Source organism: Sceloporus undulatus, chromosome 2 (assembly GCF_019175285.1).
Source record: "Sceloporus undulatus isolate JIND9_A2432 ecotype Alabama chromosome 2, SceUnd_v1.1, whole genome shotgun sequence".
In the NCBI taxonomy this organism is placed as follows: Eukaryota; Metazoa; Chordata; class Lepidosauria; order Squamata; family Phrynosomatidae; genus Sceloporus; species Sceloporus undulatus.
Window position 1 is genome coordinate 79,594,444 of NC_056523.1, and position 14,366 is coordinate 79,608,809.

Below are 14,366 nucleotides of genomic sequence, written 5' to 3' on the forward strand. Positions count from 1 at the left end.
GCCCTATGAGGAATGGCTTAGGGAGCTGGGTATATTTAGCCTGGAGAAGAGAGGGTTAAGAGGTGATATGATAGCCATGTTTAATATATTTAAAGGATGTTATACTGAGGATGGAACAAGATGGTTTTCTGCTCCAGAGACTAGGACACAGAGTAATGGATGCAAACTATTGGAAAAGAAATTTTACTTAAACCTTAGGAAGAACTTCATGACAGTAAGATCTATAGTTTTTTGTGGTTTTTTGGGCTATGTGGCCATGTTCTAGTAGTGTTTCTTTCTGACGTTTCGCCAGCATCTGCGGCTAGCATCTTCAAGAGATGCCAGTAAGATCTGTTCGACAGTGGAATATGCTGCCTCCAAGTGTGGTGAAGTCTCCTTCTTTGGAAGTTTATAAACAGAGGCTGGATGGCCATCTGTTGAGAGTGTTTTGATTGTGTATTCCTGCATAGCAGGGGGTTGGACTGGATAGCACTTATGATCTCAGAATAGATATAGGGTAAGCTGTTAATATCAGAGCATATCATCTTGTATGCTAGAATCAATCTAATTCAACATCACAACAAAACATTTACAGAATATCTGCTGCAGTGAAGTTTAATACCAATATCAGAATTTTTGTAGCTGAGATTACATTCCTCTTTTATACTATTAAACCAGTTTGCTGTATGTAAGAAGCTAGCTCCCTCTGCTGCCCATTAAGAATAAGTGCACTACAAAAAATCCTTTGCCTTTATAATTGAGTGATATAGCCAGCATGGTGTGTGTTGGATTATGACTCTGGGTTGGATTCCCTGCTTAGCCATGGAAGCCCATTGAGTGACAGTGGTCAAGTCGCACACTCTCATCCCCCCACAAACCCCAAGATGAGGTCATCTTAGGGTCGCCATTAAGTCAGAAATTACTTGAAAGTTTAGCTTCAAGAACATAGCTGAGTGTTGGTGTTCAACTTATACTAAAAGAGGCTGCTGAAAAGCAGTTTCTTTCAGAATAGCCACTTTAAACCCAACTTCCCATTTGGATGACTCACTTTCTTATAATAAAAATGTGACAGTATCAATTTTTAAAGCCACTTCACTGGTTAAGAACATGGTTAGGAACAATATGCCTAGATTTCATATCACATACCCTTTACTGACTTATATCAGTAATAAGGAGTGTAGCCTGTTGAACAAATGTTGAAGTGGGATATGATTCCCCTTTGGGGATTCCAGACAATCCATTTCATTTTTCTAACGCTCAGACAGCTGTCTAAGCTGGGTTCAGGAAAGGAAGAGACACTCAGGATCATAAGATCATATGCAAACATATGCTGAATAATGGGGTGCACTAAAGAATATCAGAAGAAAATCAGCCTGTGATTTAAAGATTATAGCAAAGCATTTCATTGTGTAGATCATGAAAACTATGGATTGCTCTTAAAGAAATTGGTGCCCCACAACATTTGATTGTCTTCATGTGTAACCTGAACTCTGGCCAACAGGAAAAAACACAGAGAAACAGAATGGCTTCCAGCTGCCAAGGGTGTCAGGCATTTTATCACTATCTGTTTAACTTATATGCTAAGCATATATAAAGCAGGATTAAAACTCAGAGGAAGCAGTGTGAAACCTGGAGAAAGGAACATCAACAATTTAAGATAGACAGCATGGTGTAGTGATTCAAGCATTGGACTACAATTCTGAAGGCACACAACAACAAAAACAACAAGAAAAGACAACACCATACTACTAGCAAAAAAGACTGAAGACCTGGAATGATTCCTGAAGAAAGTCAAGGAAGAATGTGCAAAGGTAAATTCACAGCTGAACATTAAGAAAATAAAAATAGTAACCACAAATGATTTACACATCTTTAAAGCATACAATTAAGAATTTGAAATAGTTCAAGATTGTCCTTGCCTTGGCTCATTCACTGATCAGAGTGGAGACTGCAGTCAAGAGATCAGAAGAAAGCTAGAACTTGGAATGGCAGCTATGAAGGAACTAGACAAGATCCTGAAGTCTAAAGATGTATCACTGAATCCTAAAGTTAGGCTTGTTCATGCCATAATATTTCCCATTTCTATGTATGGCTGTGAAAGTTGAACAGTGAAGAAAGTAGATGGAAAGAAAATCAACTCATTTGAAATGTGGTACTGGAGAAGAGTTCTATGTATACTGAGGACTGCTAAAAAGACAAATAAATGGATCCTACAGCAAATCAAGCCTGATCTCTCCCTAGAAGCTGAGACATGAGAAGACATGACTCACTATAGAAAACACAATAATGCTTGGTAAGGCAGAAGACTTCATGAAAAGAGGAAGGCCATAGAAAGATAGACTCAACAAGGAAGCCATGGTCCTGAATCTGCCAGGCCTAAACAGGGCTGTTGATAAGAGGATGCCTTGGGGGGGAGGTCTCTCATTCATAAGATCATGATAAATCAAAACTGACTTTACAGCAGTTAACAATGAATTTTGTTTCTACCAACCATGCTCAGTCCCTATTGGATTATTTTGGGGATTCCTCTCTCCTTGGCTTTAGAAAGTGGCTTTAGAAAGTGGCAAGCAAGGGAAAAATATGGCTGAGCCGTATCTGTACTGGAAGGAAACCCCTCCATTTGTGCCAGGAGTTGTAAAATCATTAGGATGGTGTGCCCTCAAATGCTAATAAATCCAGATGATTTTCAGTTTACCAAGGGAGATGGCTTAACTGGTTTTGGCAGTGGGTATGTTGAACCCTTAAAATCAGATGGTTGACATGATAGCTTCTAGGCATTCTCTACTGCAGGGAAGGGAATCTTCTAGCCCTTAGATGGGGCAGAACCAATCCACTGTACAGAGTCTAGAGAACTTTCACTCCCTCATTTCCCTCTCTCTGCAGTGAGGAAGATTCCATCATATTCCTTGTTTTCCCAACTAGAAAGAGTGGGGTAGGAAGAGAATTCCCTTGTTACCTCCATTTAGTGACTGGAGGGAACAGAGAAGAGCCCTTTCTATGTCCTATGGGACAGTAAAGCACACAAGAAAGCCCCACTCTGGTAGAAAGGTGGCATATAAAATAAATAAATAAACAAAATTAAGAAAGAACTTTTTTGGTGCAGATAGGCACAGGGAGGCAACTGATATCACAGGCAGGTCTTGGGATCAGAGGCCCACCTCCGGCATCATCTAGACCACCAGCCTGGTCCTGTAAAGAAATCTGTTCCCTGGATCCCACCTTTTCTCTATTTATTGCTCAATCACAGATTTCCCTGCGATTTCTGGGAGCTTCCAAATATTTGTAACACTGGTAAGCACAGGTGGAGGAGCAGAGAATCAGACTCCTGAAAACAAAGGGCCCATTCAGACTACCTTTTACCCCGGATCAGAAATCGATCCTTCCACGTGAAGTTCATATTCACTCCAAATCTGTCACAATCCATTTTGAGGCATGCACAAGGAAATGCCCTTTAGCCCAGGTCATCCAGATTCGGGGCAAAATCTGTCTTTTCTGAAAAAACCCACGAAATATGAACTTGCCCCCGATCATGATCGGGTCAAGTTCAGGGGAGGGATTAAGGTCAGAGGGCGGGCAGAGGGCAGAGCATCCCTTCCCCTTCATCAGAGGAGGAGGGAGGAGCCTGGATGCAAAAAGGGGAATCTGACAGGAGGCAGGGTGACAGGAGGCTAAAAGGGAAAATCAGGATGACTGACGGGGGCTGCAAAGGGGTGTCAGAGGGAGGGCAGGGGGGACTGGAGAAAGTGATGGAGGAGGAGGAGGAGGATGAAGGAGCCGCGGGAAGAAGGGAGCCATGGATGGCATTCTATAATGGAGCAGGAGGAGGAGGATGAAGGAGCCAGGGCAGGGAGGGTCGAAAGGAAGGAGGAGGAGGAGGAGGATTGCCAAGGGAAATTGAGCTGTGGGGCCCAATGAGGAGGGATGTAGGGAAATCAGGCTGTAGAAGGAACCTCTCTCTCTTTTTATTTTTGACAGTCTATGCGCATGATTTTTTGGGTGACACAGAATGTGTGTGTGCTTGCTTGTGCTACTTTCATTCCCTCTTGCTCCTGGGACTTAAGAGCCATTATTATTATTATTATTATTATTATTATTATTATTATTATTATTAGTGTTATATGCGGATGCTACAGTCAGAATGCCTGTGCTGCATTTTCCTTTTATTCCCAATTGATTCCATGGGTCTACTTTAGTTGGAATTGACAGGGCATTCTCTCTCAGCCTCAGTCTGAAGAGACTGTAAGCAGGAGGAAAAGGGTCAGGTCAGTTCAGGTCAGAGACAGGGCATGAACGGAGTTCACACCAGGAACCTTCCCCCTCTTTTTTATTTTTTTAAATTATTTTTGACAAAAAATGTGCATGTTTTTTGCTTGAGGTAGATATATAGATAGATAGAAGGTGGCTAGCTGCTGGTTCACTTTCCCTTTCATTTCCCCGCTTCCAGCAAAGGGGAAATGTTGCAAAGAGTACTTTGCAAAAAAACATTTTTCCTTTGCAAATGAATGCTACAATTTGAATGTTACAACGTTTCAATTTGGCAAATTGGCAAATTGATACATGCTTTTGCTACTGTCTCTAAGGAATTCAGGGGTAGCTTAAAGAATGCATGGAATTGCATCCTTTACTGGCATTCCGAGGTGAGGAATTTATTGTTGTTGTTGTTGTTGTTGCATGTGTATGAGGCATTCTGGGGTGGCAAGGAGGGGGATACAGGATGCAGAGATGGCATTAGCTTGCATTCTGGGGTTGAAAATGGGGCCAAGGGCAGATCATAACCTGCACTAATCCAAATGCCCACAACACACACACAGGAGGTTTTTAAATTTGACAAGTGGTGCCTGGTCCTTTAAAAAAAAGGAGGGGGAAGCACACTTCTGACGCCCCAATGAGTGCTGCAAACGTCACCTTTGACCAACGCTTGATTGACAGCAGGTGCCTTCATGTTAAACCCGATTTCCCCAAGTGGGCATTCGGGTTAAAATGCCCCTAATTTGTAGTGGGCACTTGCTTATGGAGAGATTCAGGAGGGGCCCCCCCGAATCTGTCCAGTTCCTTCCAGGGCAAAACCGCCAGTGGGAATGGGGCCATTGGTAGAGAAGACATCCTCTGGTTGTTTTAGTTTACCAGCCAGTTGACTGATTCCTAGCTGCAGTAGCAGTGACCTACTGAGTAAAAATATGCTGCCACTGAATGCTCAGTTAGTGGCTGGGAAATGAATCTGATTAAATCTGTTCTGACTGAGGAGTTAATCCTTGAAGAGCAAGCTGACCTGGTTTGTGTAACTGAAACATGGCTGGGCAAGGTAAAGGCATAACTTGACACAACTGTTTTCTCTACTAGGGAGTGCAGCAACAGGCACAATCCAATGGAGAAGAAGATGTAGTTGCAGTAATTTCTAATGAATCCATTTCTCTATTAAATATATTATCTAACATTCAGCAGGGTGCAAGCATGATCACCTAGTAGAGGGGCATCAGGATTAGACTGGGATTCCATTGCTGTATCTAACTGATGTAAGTGGTCCCAAAAATGGCATCAGCCTCCACCCCGCACCTCCCAAACAACCAGGCAATCCTGACAAAATCCTGGCTGGTTTATTGAATAGAGAGAGAGCACAATATCTATCAACCCACCTTTTTCTTTCTGACAAGCCCAAATTCCTTGCTGTTCCAAGGAAGTGATGGTAATAAAATGCTTAGGGAGGTCAGTTCAGTAGCAGTTCTTCTTGGGCCTTAAATCCCTTTCAGAATCTGATAAAAACTATGCCCCTCCCATAAAAAAGCACGTACATTTTCAAACAGAAAGGAAATAATTTTTTCCCCCAAAATCTTTTTTGCTGTCCCTTCAGAGACCACTACAGGTCTCAGGGCCACAGGTGAAAAAGCCCTGCAATACATCAGTGGTGGAGAAATAGCTGGAAGAAATTTGACCCAAGCTTTTAACATGACCTCTAAACAGGCTTATTACATAGTAGAAGCAGATGCAGAGATTTTTATTCACTGCTACCACAGCACTTGTGCACTGTCATCCAACTCGTAAGTCGTTTCAAGTTATGAATGTTATGAAGCTAGATTGTAGCCCACTGTACATTTTACAGACCATATATCAGTCACACTGGCTACCACTGTGTATTCAGGCCTGATACTAAATGATGGTTCTTTCCTATAAAACCCTAAAATGCTTGGTGTCAGAACATCTGAAATAATGTTCTATATAAACCTTCTCATAATCTATGACCTTCATTCAAAGACCTTTTGTGTGTCCTACCACCAAACGAGAGTGGATTGGTAGCTATACGGAACAAAGCCTTTTCTACCATAGTACTCTGATGGTAAAACTCCCTCCTTAAGTAAATCAGAGTAGCCCCTTAATTGCTTGCTTTGTCAGACAGTGAAAACTTTTCCATTTCACTCAGCATTTTAAAAAGTGCCAATATCTAGTTCCACTCATGTAATTTCCTTTCATGTTTTTTAAATATGTTGTTTAAAAATGGATCTTAGAGAAACAATATATTGTGTACCATCTTGAGAGTTTGAGATTGAAAGGCAACCTAAAAACCTTAGAATTAACACACAAAATGACTGCAAGAAATTAAACCAGACATACCACAGGACTCAAATCAATGCCTATTTAATGGTAAAGAAAATGTATCTCCAACAAGTTTGCATTATAGAAAAATTATCCATTTTAGCTTCTCTAAGAGGGCAAGGGGTTCTTACAATCTCAGCCCTCTCCAATAAGAATTAAGTTGCAATTTGCAGCAGGTCTGCTGAAGTTCTTTATTGATAAAACTGCTTACATTCTTTCTGATCTGCACATCACAGCTGAAACTGAGTACCTTCTCTTACAAGATTTTGTTGGATGTATTTAAATTGTTCACACCTAGGGATGAATACAGAAAGTCTAAAACTGTTCAAGGTACCATTTGCCCCACTTGACTCACACCCAATATGATTAACTGTAAGTGGCATGTGTTATATCCGATACAGGAAAGTTAACCTGCTGAATCAAAGGATTCATTTTCATCTGGCATGCTTGAACCCCCCAAAGTGTTCTTCTAGATGCTTCTGAGAAACTAACAAGAAGACATGAAGGCAATAGTCCTCCCACACTGTTTGTTTCCAACCAGTATTCAGAAGCATACTGCTTCAGAACACTTTGCTATTATGTTTTTTTAATATAGGATTTATGGTCCATAATACAACATATATAATAAAACTGTACAAAATATTATCATTATTAGATTACATACTTTTTGCCCCCCCTCCCCCTCTGATGGCTATGAACAAGTAAATTAGTACCCAGTACCCATAATGTGGAATATCTTATTAATAATTTCTCTAACTTCACTGTACCCTTTTTCAGCTTTAAATTTCTCAATCCAACTATTTTTCCCACTAGGCCATTTCATTTATTTGACCATTATATTTCCCTTTTCTTTCCCTTAGATATTCAAATAAAAGACATTCTGTAATATGTGACCAATTCCCCCACCCCAACATTGTTTATTTTTCCAACCCAATGCATTTACAGCACGTGCAACATTATGTAATCTTCTGTTTTATGCAATCTAAATTTTCAGACTTAAACAATTCTCCTTATCAAATTGAAAGTTTCTCCCCATCATCCTGTTTATTTCCTGTATAGCATCTAACCAAAAATTTGATATATGTTCCTTTTTAATGACATCCATGCCAGCAATTTGGAGAAAGTTTTTTTTATTTATCATTGCTATCTGATGTGGAGTTCTATACCATTTGCTAATTAACTTTAGTTGTTGTTCTCTTATACTTATTTAAATTTATAATTTATATATTAAATTTAAATATTTATATTTTTAATTTTAGTTATCTGAGAGAGCTGCTATTTGCTATTATGTCTGACAAAAACAGACAGAATTTATGGAGGTTAGCTCCAGTTTTTAAAACCAGCAGCAGCTTACAGCCATTAGCAATGCCAAAGTCGATCACCATACAAATCTTTTGTGGCAAGAAAATTTAATGTTTATTAACTAAACACATTATGCTGCTATGTATTTTGTTTTTAACATGGAATCTGCCCTTCCAGCTGTCATTACATCCTCAATGGATGCTTTGTTAAGATAGCCTCAAAAACAGACACAGATACTTTAGAATACATCATAATACATTTGAAACTAATGAGTGTCTGAATTAGTTTCATAACTTTACATTTAAACTGAATTTTATTTTATTGTAGATTTTCCAGATCTAGTTCAACCCACCAGACTAGCTTATGTTTGGGATTCAGGACTGAAATGGCTTAGCTCATTCTAGGCAGTAACCTATGCCATAAAAACAGAAATGGTGTGACCCTGTTAATCCTTTAAGGCAGTGGTTCTCAACTTTCCAAATGCCGTGATCTTTTAATATAGTTCCTCATGCTGTGATGACTCCCAACCATAAAATTATTTTCATTGCTGCTTTATAACTATGTATTTTCCTATGGTCTTAAGCAAACTCTGTGAAAAGTTTGTTCGACCTCCAAAGAGGTCGCAACCCACAGATTGAGAACCGTTGCTTTAAGGCCTTTCCAGAGTACCATGCAGTATTTACTTCTTAATTTATTAGTTATACCTACATTGTGTTTTCCTTCAATAAGCTTTAGGTGGTGTATGTGGTTTGTTTTCGTCCCTTACTTAGGCTGAATTTGTCCTGCAGAAATAATCCCAGTTGACACCACTTGAATTGCCATGGTTCAATGCCATAGAATTCTGGGAATTGTAATTTGTTGTGACACTAGAGCTCTCTGACAGAGAAGGATATATGTCCCACAAAACTACAATTCCCAGAATTCCACAGCACTGTGCCATGCCAGTTAACATGGTATCAACCTGAATTATTTCTGCAGTGCAGATGTAGCCTTAGTCGCATAACAGAAATGACAGGCCTAAAGTCACCCATTTGGATCTCCCAAGTCCCAATCCACCAATGTAATCATTACACCACGTTGTTCTGTGATTGTTCAATTCCTGTCTGACCATTTTTTTAGAAGGTAGGTTTGAGGAACTATTGTTCTCCCATATGGGAAGTTCTCCTGCAAGATTCCTCAGAATTCTATTCTGTCTCCAGTGTTTTTAAATTAACAGAATATGCTAGGAAGAAATTTAGAGTGAGCTGCCATTAGTACATGATGATACCCCGTTCTATTTCTCCTTCTCATTGGAGCCAGAAGCACAGATGTCTCTGAATGAACACTTGAGGCCACTAATGAACTGAATGAGGGTGAATGAATTGAAGCTCAAGATGGATCTGCTTACAAGGAGATAAAGAGGGAGTGTGTGAATTCTGAATACACACACACACACACACATATTCCCCAATGTAATTTACTAGCAGGTTTTTTTGTATCTGTGCATTGTGCTGGATTTTCAAGTAGTACTGGTAATCAGGAACATTCTTCATCAGAATCACTAGCATGACAACTATGCATCTTTCTGTATAATAAAGACTGCATTCTTCATTGTATTGCATTCTGTGGTACCCTGTCAACATGACTGCTGCTATGCAGAGCAACACAGAGTCTTCAGCCCAGAATGTGACAGTTGTCTAAACTGAATTTGGCTAAACTGAATTCGAGAAATAGCGTTCTGTGAATTATGATATCAATTTATTAGTTTCCATGTAGACTTGAATCCATTATATTGTTATTTCATTTTCAATCCGATCTCATATAAATTTATATAATCAATGTTATATCTGGGCTTTCTGCCTTTGTTCTATTTTTGTGTATTTTAACTACATCATTGTATTTAATGGGACTTGAGCATTCACAAATTTTGGTATCCACAGGGGGCTCCTGGAATCAAACCCCAGTGGATTCCAAGGGCCCACTGAATATATTCCTCACTTCAATATACAACAACAAGAGGGCTTCTTCAGTGGCAGCACTTTCAATGATGGAGCCACCTTTAAAATGTACCAAAACCACACTAAAACTTTGTCTCAAAAAGACCAAAATATTATTCCACAAGTGGTGGCTAAAAATGCATTTGAATCGCCTACATTTAAAAATAAAAAACAAGCCACTTGGATTTCAAAATAGGTTTCTTGGGTTTTTTTTAATTTCACAGTAATATTCAAGGTGGTCCATTCCAAATTCAATCATTGTTATTCTTAGTATAAGTATTAAAATGCACTAGTAATCTTGACAGCAACACCAGAGTATCCAGAAGCCCTAGAAATCAGCAGTAGAAGAAAACATGTGTGTTTTCACAAACAATACTAAAGCCTTCCATGTTTTATGCAAACACATGTGACAGATGCATTTCTTAATGTTCAAATCGCGTTACTAGGCTAACTGAAATGTGTGCAGGAAGATCTTGTGATTTATGAGATCAGAGACACATTCCTGATGTTCTGGATTAGGTGTAACCTTTCCAGCAAAAATGTAAGGCAGCTGAAGCAGTAACTAGGTGACACCATCAAAAATGCATGAGTGATAAAGAAAGCTTTTAAAGTCAGTTGTGAAAACAGTCTAAGTACCTTCTCAGGGATGTTCACAGATAAAATCTACATAATCTGGCACTTAAATAAGGCTATAATGCACCTAAATTAACTGAAATGTGCATTTCAGTTATGTACCACATTATTTTCACAAATCCCACACAAATTGCTCAAATAACTTTGGCAATCCACAGGACCATTTTAACATACATTCCCCATTTTCTCTCTATACACACTGAACAGCTCTGTTCATAGAATGGGGAGACAAGTTATGGGAAACAGGGTGGTCTATAAATCACAAACGTGGTTAACTGCCTCACACTTATAATAATAATATAATAAAATGTTATTTATATACTGCCCTGTGGCGAACCAATCTGGGCAGTTTACAAAATTAAAATAACATACAGCATAAAAACAATATATTTCCCTCTCCCCTTAAAAAGTTATTAAACTGCATATCTAAATTAAAACCACAATAACTAGTTAGAACAACAATAAATTAAACAAAATAATACCAACCGATAAACCACTGCAACTTCAGTTCTAAAGAAAACTTACGTATTCCTTCACATTTTTCGTCTTCACAGCTTTGTAAGAGGAATATGCAGGATACAAGGTGCCAAAAAACAGCCTGGAAGGAAAGCATAACAACAAAAAGATGAGGGAGGGGACAAAAACAAAACAAGGAAATCTCATTAGAGGTGCATTTACATTGTAGAAATAATGCAGTTTGATTGCACTTTAACTGCTATGGCTCCATCCTCCAGTGAATTGTAGTTTTGCAAGCACCAGCATCCTTTGGCAGAGAAGGCTAAAGATGACTACAAAGCCCAGGGTTCCCTAAGATGGAGCTACAGCACTTAAAGTGCTGTCCAGCTGCATGATTTCTACCATGTAGATCAGTGTTTCCCAACCTCTTCTATGCCCCACACCCATAGGAAATATTTTGTAGGAAACACCCTACAAAAGTAATATCACATTTGAAGAATAAGAAGTCTAATTTCTAATTTTTTGAACCACAAATTGAACCACACACAATACTGCAGGCAAACAAACTGAACTTTAAAAAGTAACTCAGTGCATAAATTGCAAATCTAAATTGAGCAATTCGATTCTGATTTATTCAGAAAAAAATGGGCGGTGACTGGTCACTCAAGGGCACAAGCCCCTCTTTGTTGCACCCCCAGAAATTCCATACCACAACCCTAGGTTGGGAACCCCTGGTGTAGATGCCCCCTAAACTGTCCAGTCCAGTAAGATCCCAGAACCCACCAAACAGGGACACCTTTATTGGAGCAACCCAAATGCACAATGTATATGTTGCAAGCTTTCAAAGCTCCACTGGCTTCTTCATCGGGCAACGTGTCAAAAATCATACTGGGGGGGGGGATTGAAGATGTTAGTCATAGGCCTGCATTTTGTTGTTGTTGTTGTTCTCAGTTCAGATTGTATGGAGGGGTTATAATCTGAACTGAGAGCAACAACAACAACAAAATGTAGGCTTCATGATTAACATCTTCATTTTTTCCCTCCTGGATGCCTGATGATGATGAAGCCAATGGAACTTCGAAAGCTTGCAACCTGTGTATTGTACATTTTGTTTGGCTCAATAAAGGTATAACTGTTTGGTGGATTTGGGATGTTATTGGATTTTGCTATATGGCCCACATGGCTACCCCTGGATATGTTTCCCCAAGCTGTTCATTTATGCAGATTTGGGGTATTGGTGAATGGGGATAGTTGGTTAAGGCTCACCAAGTCTTGGCCTCTTCCAGCCCCCCCCCCCCCAGCAGCCCTTCCCTTCCAGGGCCACCAGATGTCCTCCTAACTGCAAAAGAGTAGGACAAGGCACCGCAAAATGCAGGGCATCCAGGAACAGTGTGGGATGTGCCTGAATAAAAGCTCAAAACACTGGCGTTTATACAGAGGGTGGATGGCCTTGGTTGTGAGTTCCTGCATGGCAGAATGGCCCTTGGGGGTCTCTCTGAACTCTCTGCCAGGGTGGATGCCACGACCCTTTAATGCAGTTCCTCACGTTGTGGTGACCCCAAGCGACAGTCTCAGTTCCTAAGGCCATTGGGAATATGCGTTTTCCAATGGTCTTAGGCGGCCCCTGTGAAAAGGTCATGGCCCACAGGGTGAGAACCGCTGCTCTCTGAGATCTGTGCTTCTGAGCAGAGGACACTTTGAATGCCTCCTGGACAGAAAATGAGGGTGCAGGACATGTCCGGGAAAAGGAGGACAGCTCTGGTCCTCTCCAAATCCTTTTCCTCAAGAGAGCCTCCTGGAAAAGGAGGGCTCCCTTCCCTCTTCATACCACCTAAGCACTCCCTAACAGCGTAAGCCAAGTGCCCCCTCAGTCTGGGTGCTCCTTTAGCCACCTGGGAAGGAGGCAAGCCTGAGCGGAGCTTGAGCCCTTGCCTGGGGCTGAACAGGGAGGGAGGGAGGGAGGGAGCCAGTGGCTGCAGTACAGGCATGTAACCGCTGCGTCCCCGGGCCTCCTGACTAGGCCAAGGCGGGGCTCGGACCCACAGCCCTGCGATCGCAAGGCCACCCTTCCCCTCTCCTTCCTTCCTGGCTACGGCGGCCGAGGAGGGTCCACCTTGCGCGCCGCTCAGGGAGTCCGGCGAGGGCCCTGGGGCACCCTTGGGGCGGGTCCAGAGGACTGGCGCCCAGGGAAACCGCCTCCCCATCGCCATCCCGTCGCCTAGCAACGGGGAAGGGCAGGCCTAGCTGACACCAACGCCGCCGGCGCCGCCGCCGCCGCCTCGGCCTCGGCCTCGCTTACACCACCAGCCGGGAGATGATCCAGGACACCATGGCGAGGCTCCTCCGGGGAACGAAGAAGACGAGCGGGGCCGGCTCCGTCAGCAGCACCAGCAGCACCGGCCTCGGAGTCGGCGGCGAAGAAAGGGAAGGGAGCGCGCTTAAAGGGCAGGTTTCCTGCAGCAAGCGCGGCCCCGCCCCGCCCCGCCCCCTTAAAGGGGAGGAGGAGGAGCCGCGGAGACGGAGTCGGAGGGAAAAGGCCTGCCCCCGGCGGTCCTTCCTTCCTTCTGCCAGGGAGGGATCCAGGATGCCCTGCCTCTTGGGCACCAGAGCAGCGGGAGGGCAGATGGGTATTAATACGACCTACGTTTTTATCCAACGGGGAGACCAGGCACGTCCTCCATCTCAGCCTCCTGTCCGGGAGGAATCCAAAAGCGCCCTCAAGCGTGGATTTACATTTCCCTGTTTGCCACGTCCGGCATTTTCCTGGCATGTCCTCCATTTTGCGTTTAGGACGCTTCGGGTGACCCCCGAGGAAGGGAGAGATCCTGTGGGGCTGGCAGTGGGCGCCGCTGGGGAATCCAAGCACAGGAGGAGGAAGGAGGCCAAGCGGAGAGGGAAGGCTGGCAGGGCCTTGGCCTTGAGAGGCAGCCACAGCCCTCCTCCTGGCTCCACCACGAGGCCCCTGCAGCAGGGCCAGATGGCCGCACCCCAAAATAAGAGGGAAATCCAGGCTTCTTCGTCCTGCTCAGAATGGAGGACATGGACATTCCTCCTGGATGGAGGTTGAGATGGAGGTTAGGCCTGGGCCTTAGGGCTTTGGCTGCATTTTGTATTGTGGACTTATAAGTCTTGTTTGTCTTGTTAGGGAATAGGCCAGGGAAAGGTCTCCCCTGCATTTGGATGGCACAGAGCGGCGGAGGAATGGTATCCGAGTGCCAAAAAGACAAGATGGCCCCTGGTAATTGGTAAACAACGTAGTAGTCGTCAGCCTGGGAACGCCTTCCCTTTCTTGGCCCCAGATGTTTTAGGAGGTTGTTTGACCTCCTGGTATATTCTAGAAGGCTGGGAAGACACTCTTCAATCTAGCAGTTCAAATACCTGTCAGAATATTGACCCAACTGTGAAAAAGTAGAGCCAGTCTGGGACAATGGC

General features: G+C 42.5%; 1 protein-coding gene across 3 annotated transcripts in view; it reads right to left on the bottom strand.

The window, feature by feature from the left end:
- The window catches only part of REEP2 (receptor accessory protein 2), a 38,496-nt gene extending 25,139 nt beyond the window's left edge, over nt 1-13,357 (bottom strand). For 2 of the 3 annotated variants that reach the window (XM_042449861.1, XM_042449865.1), the window contains exons 1-2: nt 13,234-13,357; nt 11,004-11,076 (exon numbers count right to left, since the gene is read on the bottom strand). In XM_042449861.1, the coding sequence (XP_042305795.1) occupies nt 11,004-11,076; nt 13,234-13,265 (105 nt within the window). In that variant the 5' untranslated portion in view covers nt 13,266-13,357. Of the gene's footprint in view, nt 1-10,964; nt 10,983-11,003; nt 11,077-13,233 lie in introns of those variants that run through there. The other variant, XM_042449864.1, reaches the window with a different exon arrangement.
- Nucleotides 13,358-14,366: the final 1,009 nt, after the last annotated feature.